General features: G+C 44.9%; 1 protein-coding gene across 1 annotated transcript in view; it reads left to right on the forward strand.

Annotated features, from left to right (window-relative positions):
• The window catches only part of DNAJC8 (DnaJ heat shock protein family (Hsp40) member C8), a 222,262-nt gene that overhangs the window by 127,059 nt on the left and 75,507 nt on the right, over window positions 1–19,696 (forward strand). Inside the window, exons 5-6 of the mRNA XM_078682509.1 lie at window positions 6,494–6,588; window positions 9,713–9,784. Of these exons, the coding sequence (XP_078538635.1) occupies window positions 6,494–6,588; window positions 9,713–9,784 (167 nt within the window). The remainder of the gene's footprint in view (window positions 1–6,493; window positions 6,589–9,712; window positions 9,785–19,696) is intronic.

Genomic DNA, 19,696 nt, shown 5'->3' on the forward strand with positions numbered 1-19,696 from the left:
TCAGTATAGCTGGACATTTGAATGTAGTCTGTATTCTTCCTTTTTAAACTCTTAATATATTGTCGTAAGAAAGTGCCCCTTTTTGCATGTTTATCCCCTAACTTGTTGCCAGATACCTTATGCTAACGTCACTGAGTGTGTCCTGGGACCCAGCTAAACAGGCCCAGCACCTCTGTTCTTTCCCAAAACTGTACCATTGCGCCCACAATTGGCACACTTCTGGGCCACATATAAGTCCCTTGTAAAAGGTACCAAGGGCCTTCTGACCAAAGAGGGTGATTTAGGACTGCAGCATGTATTGTGCCACCCTAAGGGGCCCAACACCAAACACCTACTCGCTGCCATTGCAGGCTGTGTTATAGTGTGACTAAACTAAGAATCGACATGGCATACCTACCTGGGTGCCATGCCTACCCACTACTGCCTATGGCATAGTTAAGTCACCTCGCTGGCAGACCTACAGACCTAAGTCAGGGTGCACTATACCACAGATGAGGGCATAACTGCATTAGCAGTATGCCCCTACAGTGTCTGAGTTCATTCTTGAACACTGTAAGTGCAGTGAAGCCGTTTTGAGTGCTCCGCTCCCCAAAGTGAGGGGGCACCCAAAGTGCGTAGTCACCCTAAGGGACAGTAGCCATTGGCTTGCTGCCCCTAAACTCAGTAACGCCCTTAAATTTGGTATTTAAGGACTTCCCTGAACCTTTTTCTTCAGATTCGACAACCTACCAAGAAGGGCCGAAGGGCTGTGCAGCAGTGGAGAAGACGACGACGACAATGAACTTGGCCTTAGCCCTACTGGCCTGTCTCCGCCTCCTGCGACCCTGCTCCAAGAAACCGGCGTGGTCAATAGCCAGCAGCCTCCAAGAACCCCAGGTGCGGTCTTCAACAAAGACTCTCTTCTCCCGTGGTCACCGGATTTTTCCAGAAAGAACCCATCTCAAGGACTCCAGATTCAGGTGGATCCCTGGCACGTGCACCACTCTGCCCCTGACTCCCACGGCCTGAGTCCAGCTGGGCCAGCGACCCAATGACGTCTCCCTGGCTATCCTGACCTGGGATCCAGCATTGGATGACCTCTCCTGATCTTCCCCACGACGCCTGCAGATTCAGCTTGAAGGGTCCCCCTGACCAAGACCGGATCCGTGAGAGAAACCCGATGCTTTAAGCCAGCCCTGGGTGTGCATAACTGACTGTGTCCCGGCATCCCCCCACTGTCCAACTCCCCTCTCCAGTTGTTGGATTCCTTAAGCCAGTCTTCTGGTACACGCCTGCAGTTGTTCTCCCCAACCGAGGATCTCTATTGATTTCGCCCGACGCCTCCTTTGCACCCGGCCGCCCCTGTGCTGCTAGTGGTGCAGTCTCAGTGCTATTTGGTGGCCCCTCCAGTGCTGCCCTCAATTCACAGGGCCGGTGTCCTTGACCCACAGGTACTTTATATGCAACCAGTACCTTTCCGAGCTGCCCTCCATAGGATAACATTGGTCCCAGTGACCTCTGCACCCTGCCGCCCCAGTGTCGCTGGTGGTGCAGCACCTATCTTGATTCGACCTCTGCCCTGTGTTGACCACTACCTGAATTCGTGCATCAAGGCTGAAATGCCCGCCGAGACTGAATCTGAAAACCGTTTATTTACCTGCAAGTTACTCACCTGTCTTTCCACCCATAGTGCAATACAGTGAGATACCAATGCAACCCTAAGTGTTGATCCTCCATTGAAAGTATCTTTTTTTTTACATTGAAAAGTAAGTATTACATGCAAATGTAAAGCATTGTATTGATGCTATACAAACCTTTTGCCAGTAATAACTTGAAAATATTGCCTAATTGAAAAGTCTACTTACTTGTAACAGAGTTCAACTTGGTTTCTAAAATAAAAGTAACTAAAGTAATATTTTACAAACCACTGGCTTTGAGTTAGTTATTGAGTATGTATTCCTTCCTTGTATGAGTATGTACACCAAATGCATTAGCACCACTCTCTGATAAGTCAAACTGCTCAGCCCACCTACCACTAAATTGAGAATAAGGTATTATCTACTTTATCCTCTGCTATACCTTTGGGGACTCACTGGACTCTGTGCACACTATATGTCTTTTTGGTATAGTATATTCAGAGCCAGCTTCCTGCAATTGTAGAAAAGTCTGTAGGTTTCCTATGTTTCCCCACTCTAAAGCCTGCTTTTCACAAGCAGCACACCAAGGGAGACAATGGAGCTCTGGGCAAAAACCTTCTCACATGGAGTACCAACTGTCCTAAAAAAAAAGTAATTTCAAATAGGGGCCTACAGAGGAAATGGCAGGGGGAGAAGTACAGGTGGCCCTACCAAATTTTCCTCTGGTACAAAGTGACTACCCCCCATCCTACCCTATCATTTTTTTATCACACTTCATCTGATTGGCAAGGACGCCAAGCTTGTATTACACTGGGGAACTATTACATCAGATCAGTGGGTCTGCTCCATTGTGCGGGAAGGGCACTGCCTCAAATTTCACACCCCTCCCTCCCGACGTCCCACCATCACGCAATAAGCTCAGACCACTTTTAATTCCTGAAGGAAGGTGTACAGACACTCTTAGCAAAGGACACCCTAACACCAGTTTCTGTACACCAGTGTGGGGCAGTGGTGCACTCCTTGTAGTTTCTTATAACCCAAAGGACAGCTCACTCTGAGTAATCCTTGACCTCTGACCATTGCACAGGTGTGTTTCTTCTGAAAACGTATACATGGTCATGTTTCAGGATATTATCCCCTTGCTACACCAAGGCAAATTTATGGTAGTGCTGGATCTGAAAGATGCATACTTTCACATCCTGATGCACCCAGCGCACTACCAGTACCTTTGGTAAATTCAAGGGTTTGCCTTTCAGGGTGATTACAGGTAAAGTGTCTAGCGGTCGTAGTAGCCCTTATGCACAGAAACTCCATTCATCCGCTTCCATACTGAGATGACTAATAAACAGTAGCAGCAAATAACAATGCTTAGCACATACTCGGCTAGCAGTGTGTTTACTGCACAAACTAGGCTTTACCATTAGTGTGAAAAAGGTGCATCTCCAGCACCAATCTGTTTAGTACTGCCCAGGACCTTCCTTGTGAGACACCGAAAACCCAACCCACAGAGGGTATTACAACAGCTTCTGCCTCTTTTTCAGACCCATTATCACTGTAAAGAAATTGTTGGGAATAATGGCTTCCTGTGCAGCAATTGGACTTCATGCCAGGCTACGTATGTGTCCATTACAAGACGGCTTATCAAAGCAATAGGCACAGGAGAAAGGACATTGAGAGGATCTACTTTTGGTAACTAGCAGGATCCAGCGTTCTCTCAGATGGTGGATTAGCAACAGCAGGTTGCTCAACAGGACCTTTCTAGACCCCCTTTTCTTTTCACTGGTGACCAGTACTACAAATTAATTAAAGCTGGCTCTTTATATAGTGGACCAAAAGAGGTACACTGTGTAAAGTCCAGGCAAACCCCAAAGTAAATTACAGAGACACAAATGACACCCCAGATGCTCTCTTTTGTGGTTGCGCGGGCGAGCAGTTAGGCATATCGGAGTAGTGCTAAGCATTTATTACACACTCAAAGGCAGTAAGTGAGACCACATTCAATAAAGAAATCCGACACCAATTTATAAAAATAACATGTACTTTATATAAATTTAGATACCAAGATCATCAGAATTGGGTAACTACTTTTCAAGTTACACATTTTTACAGTTTCCAGAAATGGACACAGTGTATTTTTTCGATCAGCAATGTTATCCTATGGAGAAAAAACATGTATTTCATTTGGGTACTTAACAATGACTTACGGGACTGTTCTTCTGGACTTAAAGGCAAGGTCCAAGGGCACACCAACCGGTCACCTTGGGATGCACAGGGGCACCCATGTGCAGAGGTGTGTCACGGCGTCAGGTGTCCCATTCACTTTAATGGGAGAACGGTCTGTCGGTAAAGATACTGCAAGCTTGGACTGGGGCACCAGTCAGAGGGAACTCACCCTTGAGATCTTCGGGGACACAGGGGCACCCTTGGTCCACTTCTCCACAGGCTGGGGGGGCTCAGGCGCAGCAGTGTCTTTTGTTGTCAGATTCCTGTGCAGGAGTCTCGCAGTTAGAGGGGGCCTGCAGAAAGAGGCTGCAAGTGGGGACTGGAAGTCCAGCCTGGACAAACCTAAATGTGTGCTTAGTTCTTGTGGATCTGAAGACCCTGTTGGCACCGTCGCCTCCCTTGGACTAAGGCTGAATTAAAGTTTCTCACGTGGAAGGTTGCCCTTCTCCTCGATCTCACATCTACCAGAAGGGTTAGTGAGAAACAGGGCTTTACCACTCAGGAACCCCTTCTTTGTTTCTCCGATGATTTCATACTTCTCAGAATAAACTCGAAGTTCATCCCATAGGTCTCCTCTCAATTCCACCTTAATGAGCTTGTCTTACTTTGAACTTTTTCCCCCATCCCAGCCACACAGTCTGTGCAGCCTATTCATGCTTTGGACATCAAGCTGTGTCAAATTTTACCTACCCAGAACTAAATTAATTTTCAAAACTGACCAGTTACTTATGGCGAAGGTCATCTAGGCACAGAAGTGACAAAGCCTATGATCGCAAGATGGATCCCAGCAACAATTCATGTCTGCCATTCCAAAGCGGGCAAACCCTTAACGAGAAGAGAACGCTCATTGAACAAGATCAGTGTCCTCTTCTGCTGCTCTGTTTGCAGGTATCCTGCTATACAAGATATGCCGTGCTGCTCCATGGAAGAGCACCCACTCATTTGCGCAGCGCTACTGCCTGCAATCGGTGCAGAGAAGCGACGCAGTCGTAGCCCAGGTAGTGTTACGCCATTTATTCCAATAAGGTGAACCTCTTTAATAGAGGAGTTTATGTTCAAATCAAACGTTTCAAGTTGTAGTACATTGCCTTTTCTTTGTTCTATTTGCGTTCTTTTTCTGAATGTTATGCACTTAAATGCTTATGTTCTCAACATATGTGTCTGAATATGTAGGGATGTGTATATGTTTACATATATTATGTTCAAACGGTCATATTAACGTCTACAAAGTGTAATGTTTCACCCACCATCCTTTAAGGATATTTCAGTTTTATATGCAATACTGCTTGCTACTCTGATTCAAGCATGTGAATCTATGAAATGTCTAATACTGGCTAAGTAAATAAGTTACTTGCCTGTAACTGCAATTATCCAGTTTTGGTATCTAGCATATCACACATTTTCTGTCTCTTTACACTTCTTTCTTTCTCATGCACTGCACACTCAGTCTTAGACACTGCACTCTACTTTACTACTCTCCCAGCTGAAGAGAAAACTTCTGAGGTGGAGACTTGCTGATGCATTCTGGACCGAGGGATTAGTCACAGCAGGTATTGTGGCTCAAACGAGTTGCAAACGTCTAACCCAACATTAGATGGCAAGAGTATGCAGAGCATTTGAATCTACAGTACTGCACACGTTGAAGAGTTGGTTACAGAGGATGTAAAATGTTCTTTCCTTATAATGTTATCCATCAATTGTATCTTTCAACGTATAAACTACTTCCTATTTCTCCCATTAAACCAGAAGCATAGCTGGAATTTAATCATTTGGACCTTTGCTCTGACTTTTACTGCCATACTTGGAATATGGTAGGTCCTTTGAGCCTTGAAGGAGCAGTGTCAAAAGTAGTGCTTATTTGCACATAAATATCATGTTTAATGATTTGTTTGCAAGATGAAAATGAACTGGGACGTTCACAGCTCAATTAGTTTTTACTGTTAATGTTTGACTATTATTGCTCATTATATTTTCTTTGAAAAAAGAAAATGATGACCTCAACTGGCTATGTTTACATTGTCGAAAGAATTTAAAAACATTTATCAGTTTGTGTACACAGGAGGAATATTCTGATGCTTTTACTTCCAAAGGAATTTCCATGATGGAAAACTAAGATTAGAAGTGTGTAACTTTTATTTTGGCTTTTGAGTGGCTGTCTTGCTCTTCTCATTGTAAGCCACTTCTATCCAGCTGAGAATTGTGGCATGGCAACTGACACGGCATCTGCACATGGCAGACAGTGAGACTACATATTGAATCTACATATAACTTTGAAATGTAGTTTTCATTGTTGTTGTGAATGGCAAACCCTTTGCCTAAGAGTATAAGGGTTACTGTAAAGTTCACTTTGTCCTTATAATATTTCTTGCTACAAAATCACACTGGGGCTTTGGAGTCTCCTGACATGACATGTGTGTGTGAAACATTCTTTTCAAGTTTCACCCACACAAATAGGTGACTACTGTAGTCCTTATGCACTAACCCAAATAGTTATCGCCTGATGCCACACACCAATTGGTGTTTTGCTTTGTGAATCAGATTAATTTTCTAATAACTAAACATATTTGTTTCCGTTTATGTGTATTAGAGTTGAAACAACCCAAAATGAGCTTCCTATTGCAGCACTAATATAGTAATGGTATTTATTTTTTCAGCTGTGGACAAAGCATATAAGATGTTACTGGACCCTGAGCAAAAGAAACGAGCATTGGATGTCATACAAGCTGGTCAGGAATATATTGACCACATTGTAAGTTATCGGTTTGCTGCTTTCTTTTTATGTAATGATTTTTTACTAGTGGATTTCCTTTTCATGCCACTGCAGTTCTTGTTTTTGTAGTGAAGCCACACGTGATTAGAGGGTGTGACTTAAAGGCTAGGGCGGGCGAATTTGAAGCCGAGGAACCAGGTTAGAGTCTCGCGGCACTTAATCTCGCCATGCCTAAAAATGAATTTGTCAGTCTGTAATGCAACTGATGCTCATGTATAGCGCTCCGATACCTTCGGGTGGAGTTGTGCTATATAAAACTGTAACAAAAAAAGTGTGTAGGAGACTAACCAACCTAGCGCTCCTAATATTGACCCACAAATTGCATGTCTACAAAGTGGCTCAATATTAGGAGTACAGTAGCGGGTCTTAATGCAGTGCCCCGCAGAAACATAACTCTCTTTACAGGATGGAGGTCAAAAACTTGCTTCCACTGCTGCTGGGAAGGCCTAATGAATTTGAAATGTTCTCCATATTCTTGTAGCTTAAAATTTTAATTTTCTCATATGGCTAAAGAGTTTCCAGAATAGAACAAGTCAGTTTTGTCTGGGCTTTTTCATCCCAAGGCTGCTGATACTAGGATAGTAGTGCAAGGGCAGTACAAACCATGGACTACTCTTAGTTGAATAGGGAAAGACGTAGGCAAGCACTTTGCTTCACAAGGCATAATTCAGAAATCTATATCTTGGGGCGTTTCCTTCTTTTCCTTCAGATCGGTTGAACACCACCCTGCCCATGAGCTCATTCAACAGTTTAACCAGGGTGCAAGGTTTACTGTTCTTTACCTCGCGTGGGAAGCCATTTCCTTTTCCTGGCAAAATAAAAAACAATGGATTTAGGCCCAGATCTCTGTACTGGGGTGAATGTATGACATTGTTCAGAATTCTGTCCAACTGTTCTTTTTGCATTTGTCACCCCTGAGTTGGGCGGGTATGCCCAGACTTGGGTCCCGTGCTCACCAAGACACTGGAGTCAAGCTATCCTGGCTGATGAGGGGTGAAATCCTGAAACCGGTCCTAGGATGCTTGTTTCCAGTCCAGGGAGGGCCTGGCCTGGCAGTATGGGCTGGACTATTCCCATTGGGTGCGGGGTCAAGACTGATTTGTATATGGCTGGGTTCAAACTGGAATGGCATGGGGAGCAAAAAAACAATGGATTTAGGCCCAGTTCTCTGTACTGGGGTAAATGTATGACATTGTTCTGTATGCTGTCCTGTGGCTTAACCCAAAACCCAACCATTAAGCTTCACTAGCCATTCTCCCAACCCCGTTCAGCCTAATTTCAAAGACTACAATAAGTAAGTAAGGTGACCCCTTATGGAATAAAGCCTTCTAGATTTCTGTAGCCTTTAAAAGTGAGCCTCGTTGCCACAAATTTCTCTAAAATTAAGCTTTGACATCTAAACCAAAAGTCCAAAACCACTAAGGTTACGCTACACCCTCAAGTTTACTTCTATTCGTGCAGTATCTTTGGATTATGTAATCTCACTATTGCGGTATATCGGATGTTATTGCACACTGAATGTCCTCATAACACTCTACACCCCAGGCTATTTTCTACTACCTCACACACCACGCCCTTGCTGTCAGTTTGTCAATCACTGAATCTCAAAATTTATTTTCTTCCCCTCGATTTCTTTAGACTTTTCTCCGTAACAATTTTTAAACTCCTTTAATCACCCCCGCCCACTATTGCTCAGCGATAAGTTTCATATAATTAAACGTTTTTGGGTAATAACTTATGACTGCCTACATTCCTGTGGTCTTGCATTTGACTAAACACATACAAATGAAGCCTGAATCCCAAGTTACATTTATCCACGTTTCAGGTGTGTACTACTCATCCATAATACCCTTAAAATCATGCGCCACAAATCCCTATCCGAAACCCAGGGAATAACTCATTTTCTAACCTGCCTTACACTTGCAGATGTTTATTTAACTTACTGAGGCATTTTGCCTAGTTCCTTATTTAAGTGAAGTTTTTACAACAAAGGATTAGGACTACACTGATCATTGGAAAACTCAAGACTGAAGTTCAGTTTTCAAGACTGCACAATTGAATACCATGTACTCTATTTGGGAATTGCTTAAGGACAATTATTTAATGTGAAGTCGCTCACCTTAATAAAATCTCAGCTGTCAAACGATAACAATAGTTTTTGACCAATCAGATCATATCCATGATGGTCACAGTTTGGCTCATTTGTACAACGTATGTCAGGAACTGTTATCTGATGTGTGGTTGACAACTTTACATTGAAACTTGCTATCTTCAGAGAGTCATGATTAGTTAAAACTAGGTCTTCAAACAGGTAATCTAAGTTATTAACAATCAAGCTGTCGCCAGAAAGTGAGAACATGGAATGGAGCAATACATGTATTGATGGAAGTTTCTGGCAATGTTTCCAATTTTTGGAATTCTAATTGAAGTAGCAGTGAACTGTTTGGGCCAGGAGATAACAAGAGCGAACAATATTTCAATGAATGCTTCCCAGAAATCTATTTACAAATTTGGTTAATGCTGCACTTATACAATTTTGTTCATAAGAAAGGAATTTACTCATTCTTTTTAATATTTCTTTACATGCCTTGTTCCGTTAGGGCATTGAAAAATGCTTCAAATGCCCAATTACTCTTTCCAGGTGGCTCACCCAGAAGATACAAGCAAAGGCCTTTTTGGCCTGGTCTTATTGTAACCTTCTATGGTATCTGAATACATAACTTGACCCGGCACTATGGATCAAAAGGGCCAGCAGTTAAGGGGTTAATACAATGTACACATTTCATTGGTTCATTTCATTATTGGAATTCTGAACAATTATACTCACTGTTTTAGATTGTATGCGTACTCTGTAGCCTTTGCCACCTACCTTCTGGAATTCCAAGCTGTAAAATTACTGTAGCACATTGACAGGGTAGTTGCAACTCTTTTTGGTTACATCCCTTAAGATATATCCATCACACCAACCTGTGACATTAGTACTGGATGTCTTAAGAATACATCGAGTGCAGTCTGCTCTCTTTTGAAGGGTGAGATTTTCGTATAAAATAATCTTCAAAGAATCCCTCTTTTTTGCTGATCGATTCTTGTGTTAACTTTTCAGGTGAAAGAAAAAAGGAAGGCACTGAAAAAGGAAGGAAAACCTACAGTTGTACCGGAAGATGATCAAGAAGTTGTGAGTTGTGTTCTTGGGGGATCATTTAACAGTTTTTTCCCCTTCATTTTGAGCCAACAAATTCGAACTTTTCAGAAACTGTGGAGATGTTGTGAAGGCTCTCAAGCCAGGCAGTGCAAATACTATGGAAATATATTGATAAAAAAGAACTTTAGGAACATTTTGCATATAAACCAGCTCGTGCTTTAAAATTTAGTTGGTATGATTTAAAATGGTGATTCTGAGATGACTCTAGGTTACCAAGGAAACTAGGTTTAGTTTAACTTTATAATGCATTCTGGAGTTGCACCCTTGGTTCTCTTTACTTCATCCAACTGAACAAACTTGCATTAAAACAGTATTTTGTATAAAGAAAACAAGTGTCCAGTACTAGAACAATGCGTTCTTGATGATATGGAGTCCTCTATTAATCTTAAGAATGAGACATCTTACAACTTCCTGGAACATTGTTCTTTGACAACCTCTTTCCAGATGCTGAAGTACATTTTTTAAAGATTTTTACTTTAGATAACTTATTCGCTGCTTAAAAAAAACATTGACAAGACGCCAAACCCAACACACCACTCAGTCAGGCAGCAAGATGCTGCCTCACTGCCCAAGATACATCTTACAACCACATTAGAAAGTGGATAAAATGTGAAACCATCTTAGTTGTTAGAGGGAGACGGAGGGGCAGTTGGGGGGAACATTTTATAATTCGATAAGTGCAATTTATCTATATGGATAGGAGGAAATGTTTCTGATTCTATGTTCACAATGGCTGTACCCACTTATGAGGAATCTGTGTCACCATTAGAGATTGAGGGATTTTGGGTACAAGTGTATAATGCATCGCCTCTATATTCCTTGTTGCACTAAATTTCAATAAACATAATTTTGATTTAAAAAAGCATTGACCAAATTAAATTAATTATTTTTAAAAACATCTGGTTGGTGTGGCGCAACAGAGGGGACAGTGGGGGCAAAAAGTCAATGCTGATGATAAATGGTGAGTTTGGAAGGCTGTGGAGTAATTGGTGATGAGCCGGGGTATAAAAAATAGCCAAGTCAAAATGTCCGGGGAGCAAACGGGTTGGAGGAGCAACCCAGAGTTTTTGGAGAGGTTGGGGCTCGAATAAAAAGAGTGAAGCAGCCTGCGGGAAAGGGAGAGAAAGCAAGAAAACAGATGCTCTTCCAAGGAATGCTAAACGCTAACCAAGTTCCCCAAGTGCAAACAGTATAAGGATATAGGTCATCCAGACAACAGAATGTATGTAACATCTTATGTCCTTCAAAACCACATCATATTGAACTTAAGGGTTAAATATTAATATGGCTAGTTGTCACTTTGGCAGTACTATGGAAAAGAAAGCCCAACGGCATCCTTAACGTGATGCTGCTTTTTTTGTGCTAAATTAAGCTCTGCCTATCATTTAAATGTGTTCTCTTTAGATGTAATGCTAAGAAGTTTTTTAACATGGTTTTGAGTTATATATTTGATTTCAAAAGCTACAAAAATTAATTCAAGGTTACCTGTGCCTTGACATTTGATACTTTTTAAGGTCCAGATCGGTTAGCATACTAAAAAAATGTTGGAATTCTGTCTCACACATAATGTGTTTCTTTTTGATAAAGGTTATTTACAAAAGAAAAGAACAGCCATGGGTTCAACTTGTGCTTCCACTTTTGCAAATTTAACAATGGGATGGTGAGAAGAAGAAACTGTTTGGACAGAAGAAAGTACAGAAAGCTTGAAACATGATTTTATGGGTTCCTTTTATTGATGACTTGTTTCTAATCTGGTATAGAAGTGAAGGAGATTTTAGTGATTTTATTCAAACTTTGAACAATAATCCCCAAAAATTAAGATTTACTGTTGAAATCCATGTGACAGAGATAACATTTCTTGATGTTAAAGAACACATCTAGGTAAAGTAAATCTGCATACAAATATACTGTAAATCTAAAAATACAAATAGCTTGCTGCACGCTAATAGTGGACATCAGTGTGCACTGAAGTGGAGTATACCCATTGGCAAATTCCTAAGTGCTACGCAAAATTGCTCAGAAGATAAAGAATTCGCCCAAACAAGCAAATGACATGTACCAAAGATTCATGAGGCCAGGGTATCCTGTATCAGTACTGGATGATGCATTAATGAAGGGTTAGGCATCGAAAGAGAATGTAGCTTCTACTCTACATTCAAACAAAGCAAAGATGAAGTGAAGAACAATATGAGGTGGCCCGTTTGCCGACTGGTGGAGAAAACAGGGCAGAACCCGAGCAATAAGGGGAGCCCAAAGAATTCAAAGATGACCCTCAAGAGGACCCACAGGCCGGCGGCACTGGCTTGCAAAGAGGACCTCTAGCAACTCACCAGAGATGCCAGCCCACGGTGTAAGCGATGAAGTGAGGACAAAAATCTTGATCACTGGAGATGCTTGAGGTTGGTGCTACTTGGAGCCTGAGGAACTTGGAGAATGAAGGCCAACAAGCCTTTGCTACTGCAAGTCGAGGCGGTGCACAGGGGTGCCGTTCCTGTGGCTCTGATGAGGGATACTGGCCTCAAACTTGGTGAGAGTACAGGGCAGGCCTCGAGGGATGTGAAAAACCGCCACCTGTATTGCTGAGCCTTTCAGAGTCCGTGGAAGCCTAGGATCAGCAGACCGGTCTGCTTACTTGCGGTGCCTGCAGATGCAGGGAAGTGACTTTCATTTCAAGGGAGATTCCTTCAGGTGTCTTGGATGTCCACAGGCCTTGGAAGGTTCCTGTATGGTTCACAGGCATGAATGTTGTAGCAGACAAGCAGGGCAACAAGATCAGGAGCAGCAGAAGTCTTCACAGTTGCAGCTTTGATGCCCAGAGCGAAGTCCAGAGTGCCAAGACGGTTGAAGAAGTGGTGTCTGAAATTAATCTTGTACTACGACGAATCTAGGGACCCACCCTCGGGTAAGTTCTGAAGTACCCTAGGGAAAGGGTTGGGGTTATTAAGGGTTCCCTCCCAGGGGAGGGGTCGGACAGTGGGAAGGATACTCCCTTGTCCTTGAGCTCTGCAGCAGGAGGGCAGAATCGTGTCCCTGGTCGGCAGCAGCCATGTTGTGTTGTACGAGTCTAGAAGACTCGTACAGGGAGCACTGATGACCTCCCAGAGGAGCTTTACAGTGCATGGAATCATACCTCCCGCACCGTTTACGCTGTGGGGGTATGATTCCAACATGTTTGATACCAAATGTAGTAAAGTGGGAACTGCTTTCATGGTTACTCTCACTTTTTGCCTCGTGCTAAGCTGTTTTTGACTAGTCCGACTGGGATCCTACTAATCAAATCTCCAGTCTATCTGCTTTCTCCCTTAAATTGTCATGTTCAGTACTTCGTTACATCCCAGATTAAATACTGAGGTACCCTTATAAGTCCCCCCCCCCATACTGGCTAGACTTCTGAACTACCGGGACAAAGACGTGATACTAAAGACCGCCAGAGTGGCACCCCTATCCGGTTAGAGAACTCGGAGGTGATCTTTTTCCCAGATTTCACTCAGTTGGTACAGAGACAACGCAGGTCGTTCTTGAGTCCAGAAGATGCTGAGAGACAAAGGACTCAAGTACGCAATGGTATTCCCAGCACGGCTGCGGGTGGAAGCAGGCGGGAAGACCAGATTCTTTGAGACACCAGAGGAGACGGCTGAGTGGCTTGACGGATGGCAGGGCTTGTCGGACAGCAGCTCCCAGAAAGAATAGGAGGAACCAAGAAGCTGCTGTGCGACAAGGGACACGGATGGTCTATGCTGGTCCTGGCCGAGGTGCGAGTGACAGTGTCAATAACTGGGAATAAAAAGCCACAAACTTGGGTACTTGGAACAAAGATAGTCGCAAATTGCTCGGAATATAAATACCTTGGAATCTTAGTTGACAAAGGAGGTCGCTACTCAAATCACCTAGAGGCCATAAAGAGGAAAGGCATGCTGATAGCTACGACACTCAAACAACTAAAGACAAATTTGAATGGTCCAACCCTTCTGCCACTGCTTCGCGTGGCTCAAGTCAACATAGAGTCGTCTATCACGTATGGTAGTGAGGCACTAAGAGGCACAGATGCGAAACTGCTGGACATAATAATCTCAAAGGCCTACAGACTCCTTTTTAACCTGCCAACCTACACTTTACAAGCCCAGATCCGGTTAGAATTTGGACTGACCTGCCAAACGCTTGCCCGGAGTGGGTCATATATAAAGTCCTGGCACAAAATAAAGAACGCACCAGATAATACACTGAACCATCAGCTCTGGCGAGAACTGTGCAGCTTCTCCAAGATGCTGGCGAAAAAATATTTGGAGGAGTCGCTGACTGTTACAAGACTGAAAGAATTATGGGATACTCCAGTACCACATGCGCAATTTAAGCACGTAGCAAATAAGAGCATAAAGAGACAGTCGCACGTGGAAGATAAAGCCATCTTTTCCCACAGGCGTCATTCCTGGATGACTGTGGGCACATATAAATTACCGGGGCTACAAGCGTATTTTGGTCAGGGGTTATGGCAGGAAAACTAAAGAAGCCTTACTAAAACATAGGCTAGGTATCCTACCAGCCATACCACACCTACAACCATGGCTGAGATGGAACTGCGGGACAAAATGCAGGCTGTGCGGTGCAGGAATGAAGACTTTGAACATCTGCTATGCACCTGCCCGAGGCTGAAAGAGGAAAGCGCAGTCCTGCTAAAAACTTCCTTCAATGAACAAAGAATTCGCACACGCAGACAAGCTGTTCTCGCCTGCTTTGATCCAGGTCTTCCCCCACTTAACCCCTTCGCTGCGGCGGCTATTCCGCCGCAACGCTAAGGGGGCGGTGCGGCGGCGGTCCCGTGCTCGTGACGGAACCGCTCCGTTACGGCACGCTGGTGAGCTGTGCTTGTGACGGAATGGTTCCGTCACGGCCCCGCCCGCTCAATAGAACGCACCGCGCAGGGCGCGAAATCAGTGCCGCGGCGGCGGGGCCATGACGGAACCGTTCCATCACCAGCACAGCCCACCCGAGGCTCGTGACGGAACGGTTCCGTCACGAGCATGGGAGGGGTTAATGGAAAGCTGGTGAAGTTCCTGAAACTAGTGGAGTTCAAACTAACAAGCCAAGAACTCGGCCCGAATTAGACCTAAGGAGCTATGGCCAAGACAGGACGCAATGAACAATGCTTAGCTCCCACACCCCACTGATTTTAGCACTACTACTTTTATAACTAAAGGTCTCTTGTTTTTAAAATCTTTCCCTTAACTTTTATCCGAGGATATGTGTACTTAAATGTATTTTTCTTTTTTGTAATGGTTTTAATTAACCTAAACAATAAAACTTTACTTACTTACTGAGTGACAGTGGATGGGAGACCTGATTGCTGATGACCCTGCCGCGGCTGCGGACAGGCCGGAGAATCGCTGAAAGCATCTAACGTGACATTGTGGTGAGAGTGTTCTGGGGGAGGGAGGGGTGAGGGGGTCCTATTGCACACCGGACTTCGGATGGGGAGCCGTGACTCTAATGGGACTGTCCGCAAATGGGAACCGGGAAAGCATTGATGATCCAGGCCAAGAGGGCCTGGAAGGTAAATTAGCAAGAGGGCAAGGCATACCACTACGGTTAGGGGGAGTTTGTGTGCCCCACTTTTCTACTTTTAGTACCACACAGAGCGACAGGCACTCCACAAGTTAGAGTATGGGCAGTTCAAAGCCCAGTGAGCAGGGGTGCAGGGAGGGGGGGGAGTTGGGAGGGGTATGTAACGTTTTTTTGATTAGATTTGTTCACAGAATTGATTTCTTCGACACCATCAAAGAGAGAAGCAGAGCTAGAGCGACTTCTAAAGAAGAATAATGATGAGCACTAAACAAGAGTCAGGGGTTAGAGTCCTCAGTTGGAATGTAAATCGACTGGGAGATAAGATCAAACGTGGCATGGTCAGTCAGTTTATTAGAGGACACACACCAGATGTAATCCTTTTACAGGAAACACACCTAGTCAGAAACAAATGTATGGCCTTGCATAGGGGAGGATATAAACTGGTGGCCCACACATGTTTCACCTCAGGGTCACGTGGAGTTGGCATATTAATTAAGAATTCATTCCCCTTCACAATACAGGCCACTTCGTCGGACACACAAGGCAGGTATATTGGGGTCTCTGGCCAATGGGAAGGGAGTACAGCCATGTTCGTCTCAATTTACATTCCACCTGGCCTCCAGACACACATTCAAAGGCATGGGTACAATTTTCTTATCATTTCCGATGGGCCTCCTGATAATGGGAGGAGATTTCAATGCAGTAATGTCCGGTGAGCTAGACCGATATCCACCACGTGACGTTAGACCCGCTCAGAGATGGCTGCCAGACTTTCTAGAATCCATGGGGCTGGTGGACGGATGGCGGACACACAACCCAGAAAGGGCATAATACACCCATGTATCGGGCACATATCGTAGTCTTTCACACATTGACTACATTCTTGTACCTGCGCCCCAGGCACATGCTATCCGAGAGATTTGTCATCTGGGGCAGGGCATCTCAGATCATTCGCCTGTCTGGATGAGAGTGGGACTAGATCGCACAAGCGTCGGAAGAGTAGCCCCCATTAACCCATGATACTTGAAAGACCCGACCACCCAGAAGCACATTGCCAAAGCCACTGATTATTTTCAAGAAAATGAGGGCACGGTCGACTCCGCCCAGACCCTGTGGGAGGCATACAAAACAGTTATCCGGGGGAAAACGCTCTCCCTGATTGATGAGAAAAAGAAGGAAAGGCAGGCAGATCTTGAGAAGGCAGAGGAGGAAGTATTAAAGTCGGAAGAAGAATTAGCACAAGCAGCAACCCCCAAAAACATCACCTCCTGAAGTTGAGGCAAGATGAGTTTAATAGCATCACTAGGGATAGAGCCAGGACACAGAGCAGAGAGGTCCAGAGTAGGATATATGAACATGGGGACAAGGCAGGAAGGCTGATGGCGTGGCTAGATAGAAGAGAGTTGGCGTCACGACTAGTCCCCGAAATACAAGGAGGAGACTCCAGCCCCATAACGGACCTGCAGGCCATAGCGGATAATTTTGAAGACTTTTACCGTAGGGTGTATAGCATGGCCGCCGGGTTCTCTGAAGATGAGAACAGCAAGCTGCTTACAGACATTAGGCTGCCCACACTCTTGAAGGACAATAGGAAGTATCTGGAATCCCCACTAACTGATGATGAAGTGGCGCATGCAATCAGGGGAGTGAACTCTGGGAAGGCGACGGGGCAATGGTACCTCCATTGAATGATATAGATTGAGGTCAAACCAACTTTCCCCCTATATCCGCTCCATGTTGACGGAAAGTAAAGATAAGGGAATGCTCCCGTATGATCGAGTGGCCAACATAGTGGTTATATATAAAGAAGGCAAACCCAGGACCAGCTGAGCATCCTACAGAGCAATATCGCTACTAAATGTGGAGCCTAAGGTCCTCACAAAATTGCTGGCGACACATCTGATTAAAGTCATCAACACTCTGGTCCACCCTGACCAATCGGGCTTTATGCCTCATAGTAATCCTGCCCTTAACCTGCGCCGACTACATGGAGTACTTAGCAGAACACCCACCTTGCTGGAGCCGGCAGCTCTAGTATCGTTGGATGCCACCATGGCATTCGATATGGTTGAGGGGCCCTATTTATTTGTGGTTTTAAATAAGCTTGGGTTTGGCCCGGAATTCACGGGCTGGGTTCGCCTCTTGTACTCTGGCCCAAGTGGTAGTGAACAACCGCAAATCCCCAGATTTCCAGCTGAGGAGGGGAACGTGCCAGGGCTGCCCCCTGTCAGCGCTTCTCTTTGTGTTGGCACTGGAACCTCAAGCGGCCTGGATCAGGCAAGACCGAATAATCCGCGGAATGTGGTGGTCTTTGGACTGGGAGGATAAGATAACCTTTTACGCGGATGACATTCTCCTCTACATAACTTCTCCAAGAGCATCATTGATTGGTCTCCTCGACATACTGTAAATATTCGGGAAATACTCAGGATTCACTGTAAACTGGTCCAAGTCAGTAGTTTGTCCTTCAAGATGACCCGCCCATCATACCCCGAAAATGCCTGATCCAGATTGCGCCTGAAGGCTTCCGATACCTCGGCATCTATGTGACGCTGGATTTGAAGCTCCGCTTTGCCTGTAATCTGGAACCTCCCATACAGAGGCTCAAGAGTGATGTCACACACTAGAGGTCCCTTCCCCTTTCGTTGTTAGGCAGGGCGGTCCTTTTGAAAATGATGGCCCTGCCTCGTTTTCTGTATGCTCTTCAAAACACGATGGATCCTGTCCCAGCATCCTACTTTAAAGAAATAGAGAGTCTCCAAAGAAAACTCCTCTGTGACGGCAGGCCCCGCATTGTGTTTTCAAAGTTAACTCTTAACTGGTACGATGGGTGCATTAGTCTTCCCGACCTAAAGTAATATTATTGGGCATCCCAACTCGCTGCTATCAACCACAGGACCTATGGCCGCCCAGATGGTCCCAGGTATGCCATGGATAGATGGTTGCTCCCAGGGGGAGATTACAGCAGAGCGTTATACGCCAGACCCCTCAGATTCCCACTTACCGGACCAACTGCACACTCCATCCAAGTTTGGCATGCGTCCAACAAACACCTGAAATGGAACAATAAGCTCACTCTGGCCACTCCATTGTGGAACTCTGAGAAACTGGGGAGCCTCTGGAAAACCAAGGGCTTCAATAAATGGGACCTCACAGGGATCTCACAAATCAAGGATGTCTGGGAAGAGGGGACGGTTCTTCCTTTCACTTCACTTAAAGAACAGTACAGCTTGACTGACACTGAGTATTATCAATCTCTCCAAATGAACAAGTTACTTACCTTCGGTAACGCTTTTTCTGGTAGAAACTATATCTGCCTCTGGATTCCTCACCTTGTGAATATCCCCCTGCGTCAGCAACATCCGGAAATTCTTTTTGTAGCTTTGCGCCGACGTGGACTCGGACGTCACAGAGGCACGGCATCGCTCGCGACTCCGCTGACGTCACCGACGCCTACAATAGGCCCACGCCGGCGTGATGACATCAGTTCCGCCCTTTTTTCCGTGCCTTCGAGGCACACGGACGGACCAATGACAGTAGACATATACACAGTATACACAGTACCAATATCAAGGTAACACACACAGTGTGAAGTAAATGCAATAAAACATTTTACAACAAGATAAATATATAACAGAAACACTGGTATAGAAGAGTGGACAACGGGGAGGCGGGTGGGTCAGTGAGGAATCCACAGGCAGATATAGTATCAACCAGAAAAAGCGTTACCGAAGGTAAGTAACTTGTTCTTCTGATAGATACATCTGCCGTGTGGATTCCTCACCTTGTGAATAGAGTCCCTCAGCAGTCCCCACTCCTGGAGGAGGGTGTCCACTCTTCTAAACCAGGAAATCCTGGAGGACAGAGCGCGCAAAGTGGCCGTCCCTCCTCACCTCGGAATCCAAGCAGTAATGCTTCGCGAATGTGTGGAGGGAAGACCAAGTCGCCGCTCTGCAAATGTCCTCAACTGGAACACCTCTAGACAAAGCAGAAGTTGCAGACTTTGCTCTAGTTGAATGTGCTCTAATACCCTCAGGAGGGTCCTTACCCGCCAGAGAGTAGCAAATCTTGATGCACAAGATTATCCATCTGGAAAGTGTGCGCTTGTGCACCGCTCTGCCCTTCTTGCAGCCAGCAAAACCAACGAAGAGCTGATCGTCAATACGATAGTCTTTAGTCCTATCAAGATAGAAACTAACAGCTCTCTTTGGGTCCAAGCGATGAAGCCTCTCCTCCTCCTTGGAAGGGTGTGGGGGAGGATAGAAGGTAGGAAGGGTAATGGACTGTCCTAGATGGAAGGGAGTCACCACCTTAGGCAGAAAAGCA

This window comes from Lissotriton helveticus, chromosome 3_1 (genome assembly GCF_964261635.1).
Source record: "Lissotriton helveticus chromosome 3_1, aLisHel1.1, whole genome shotgun sequence".
Lineage (NCBI taxonomy): Eukaryota > Metazoa > Chordata > Amphibia > Caudata > Salamandridae > Lissotriton > Lissotriton helveticus.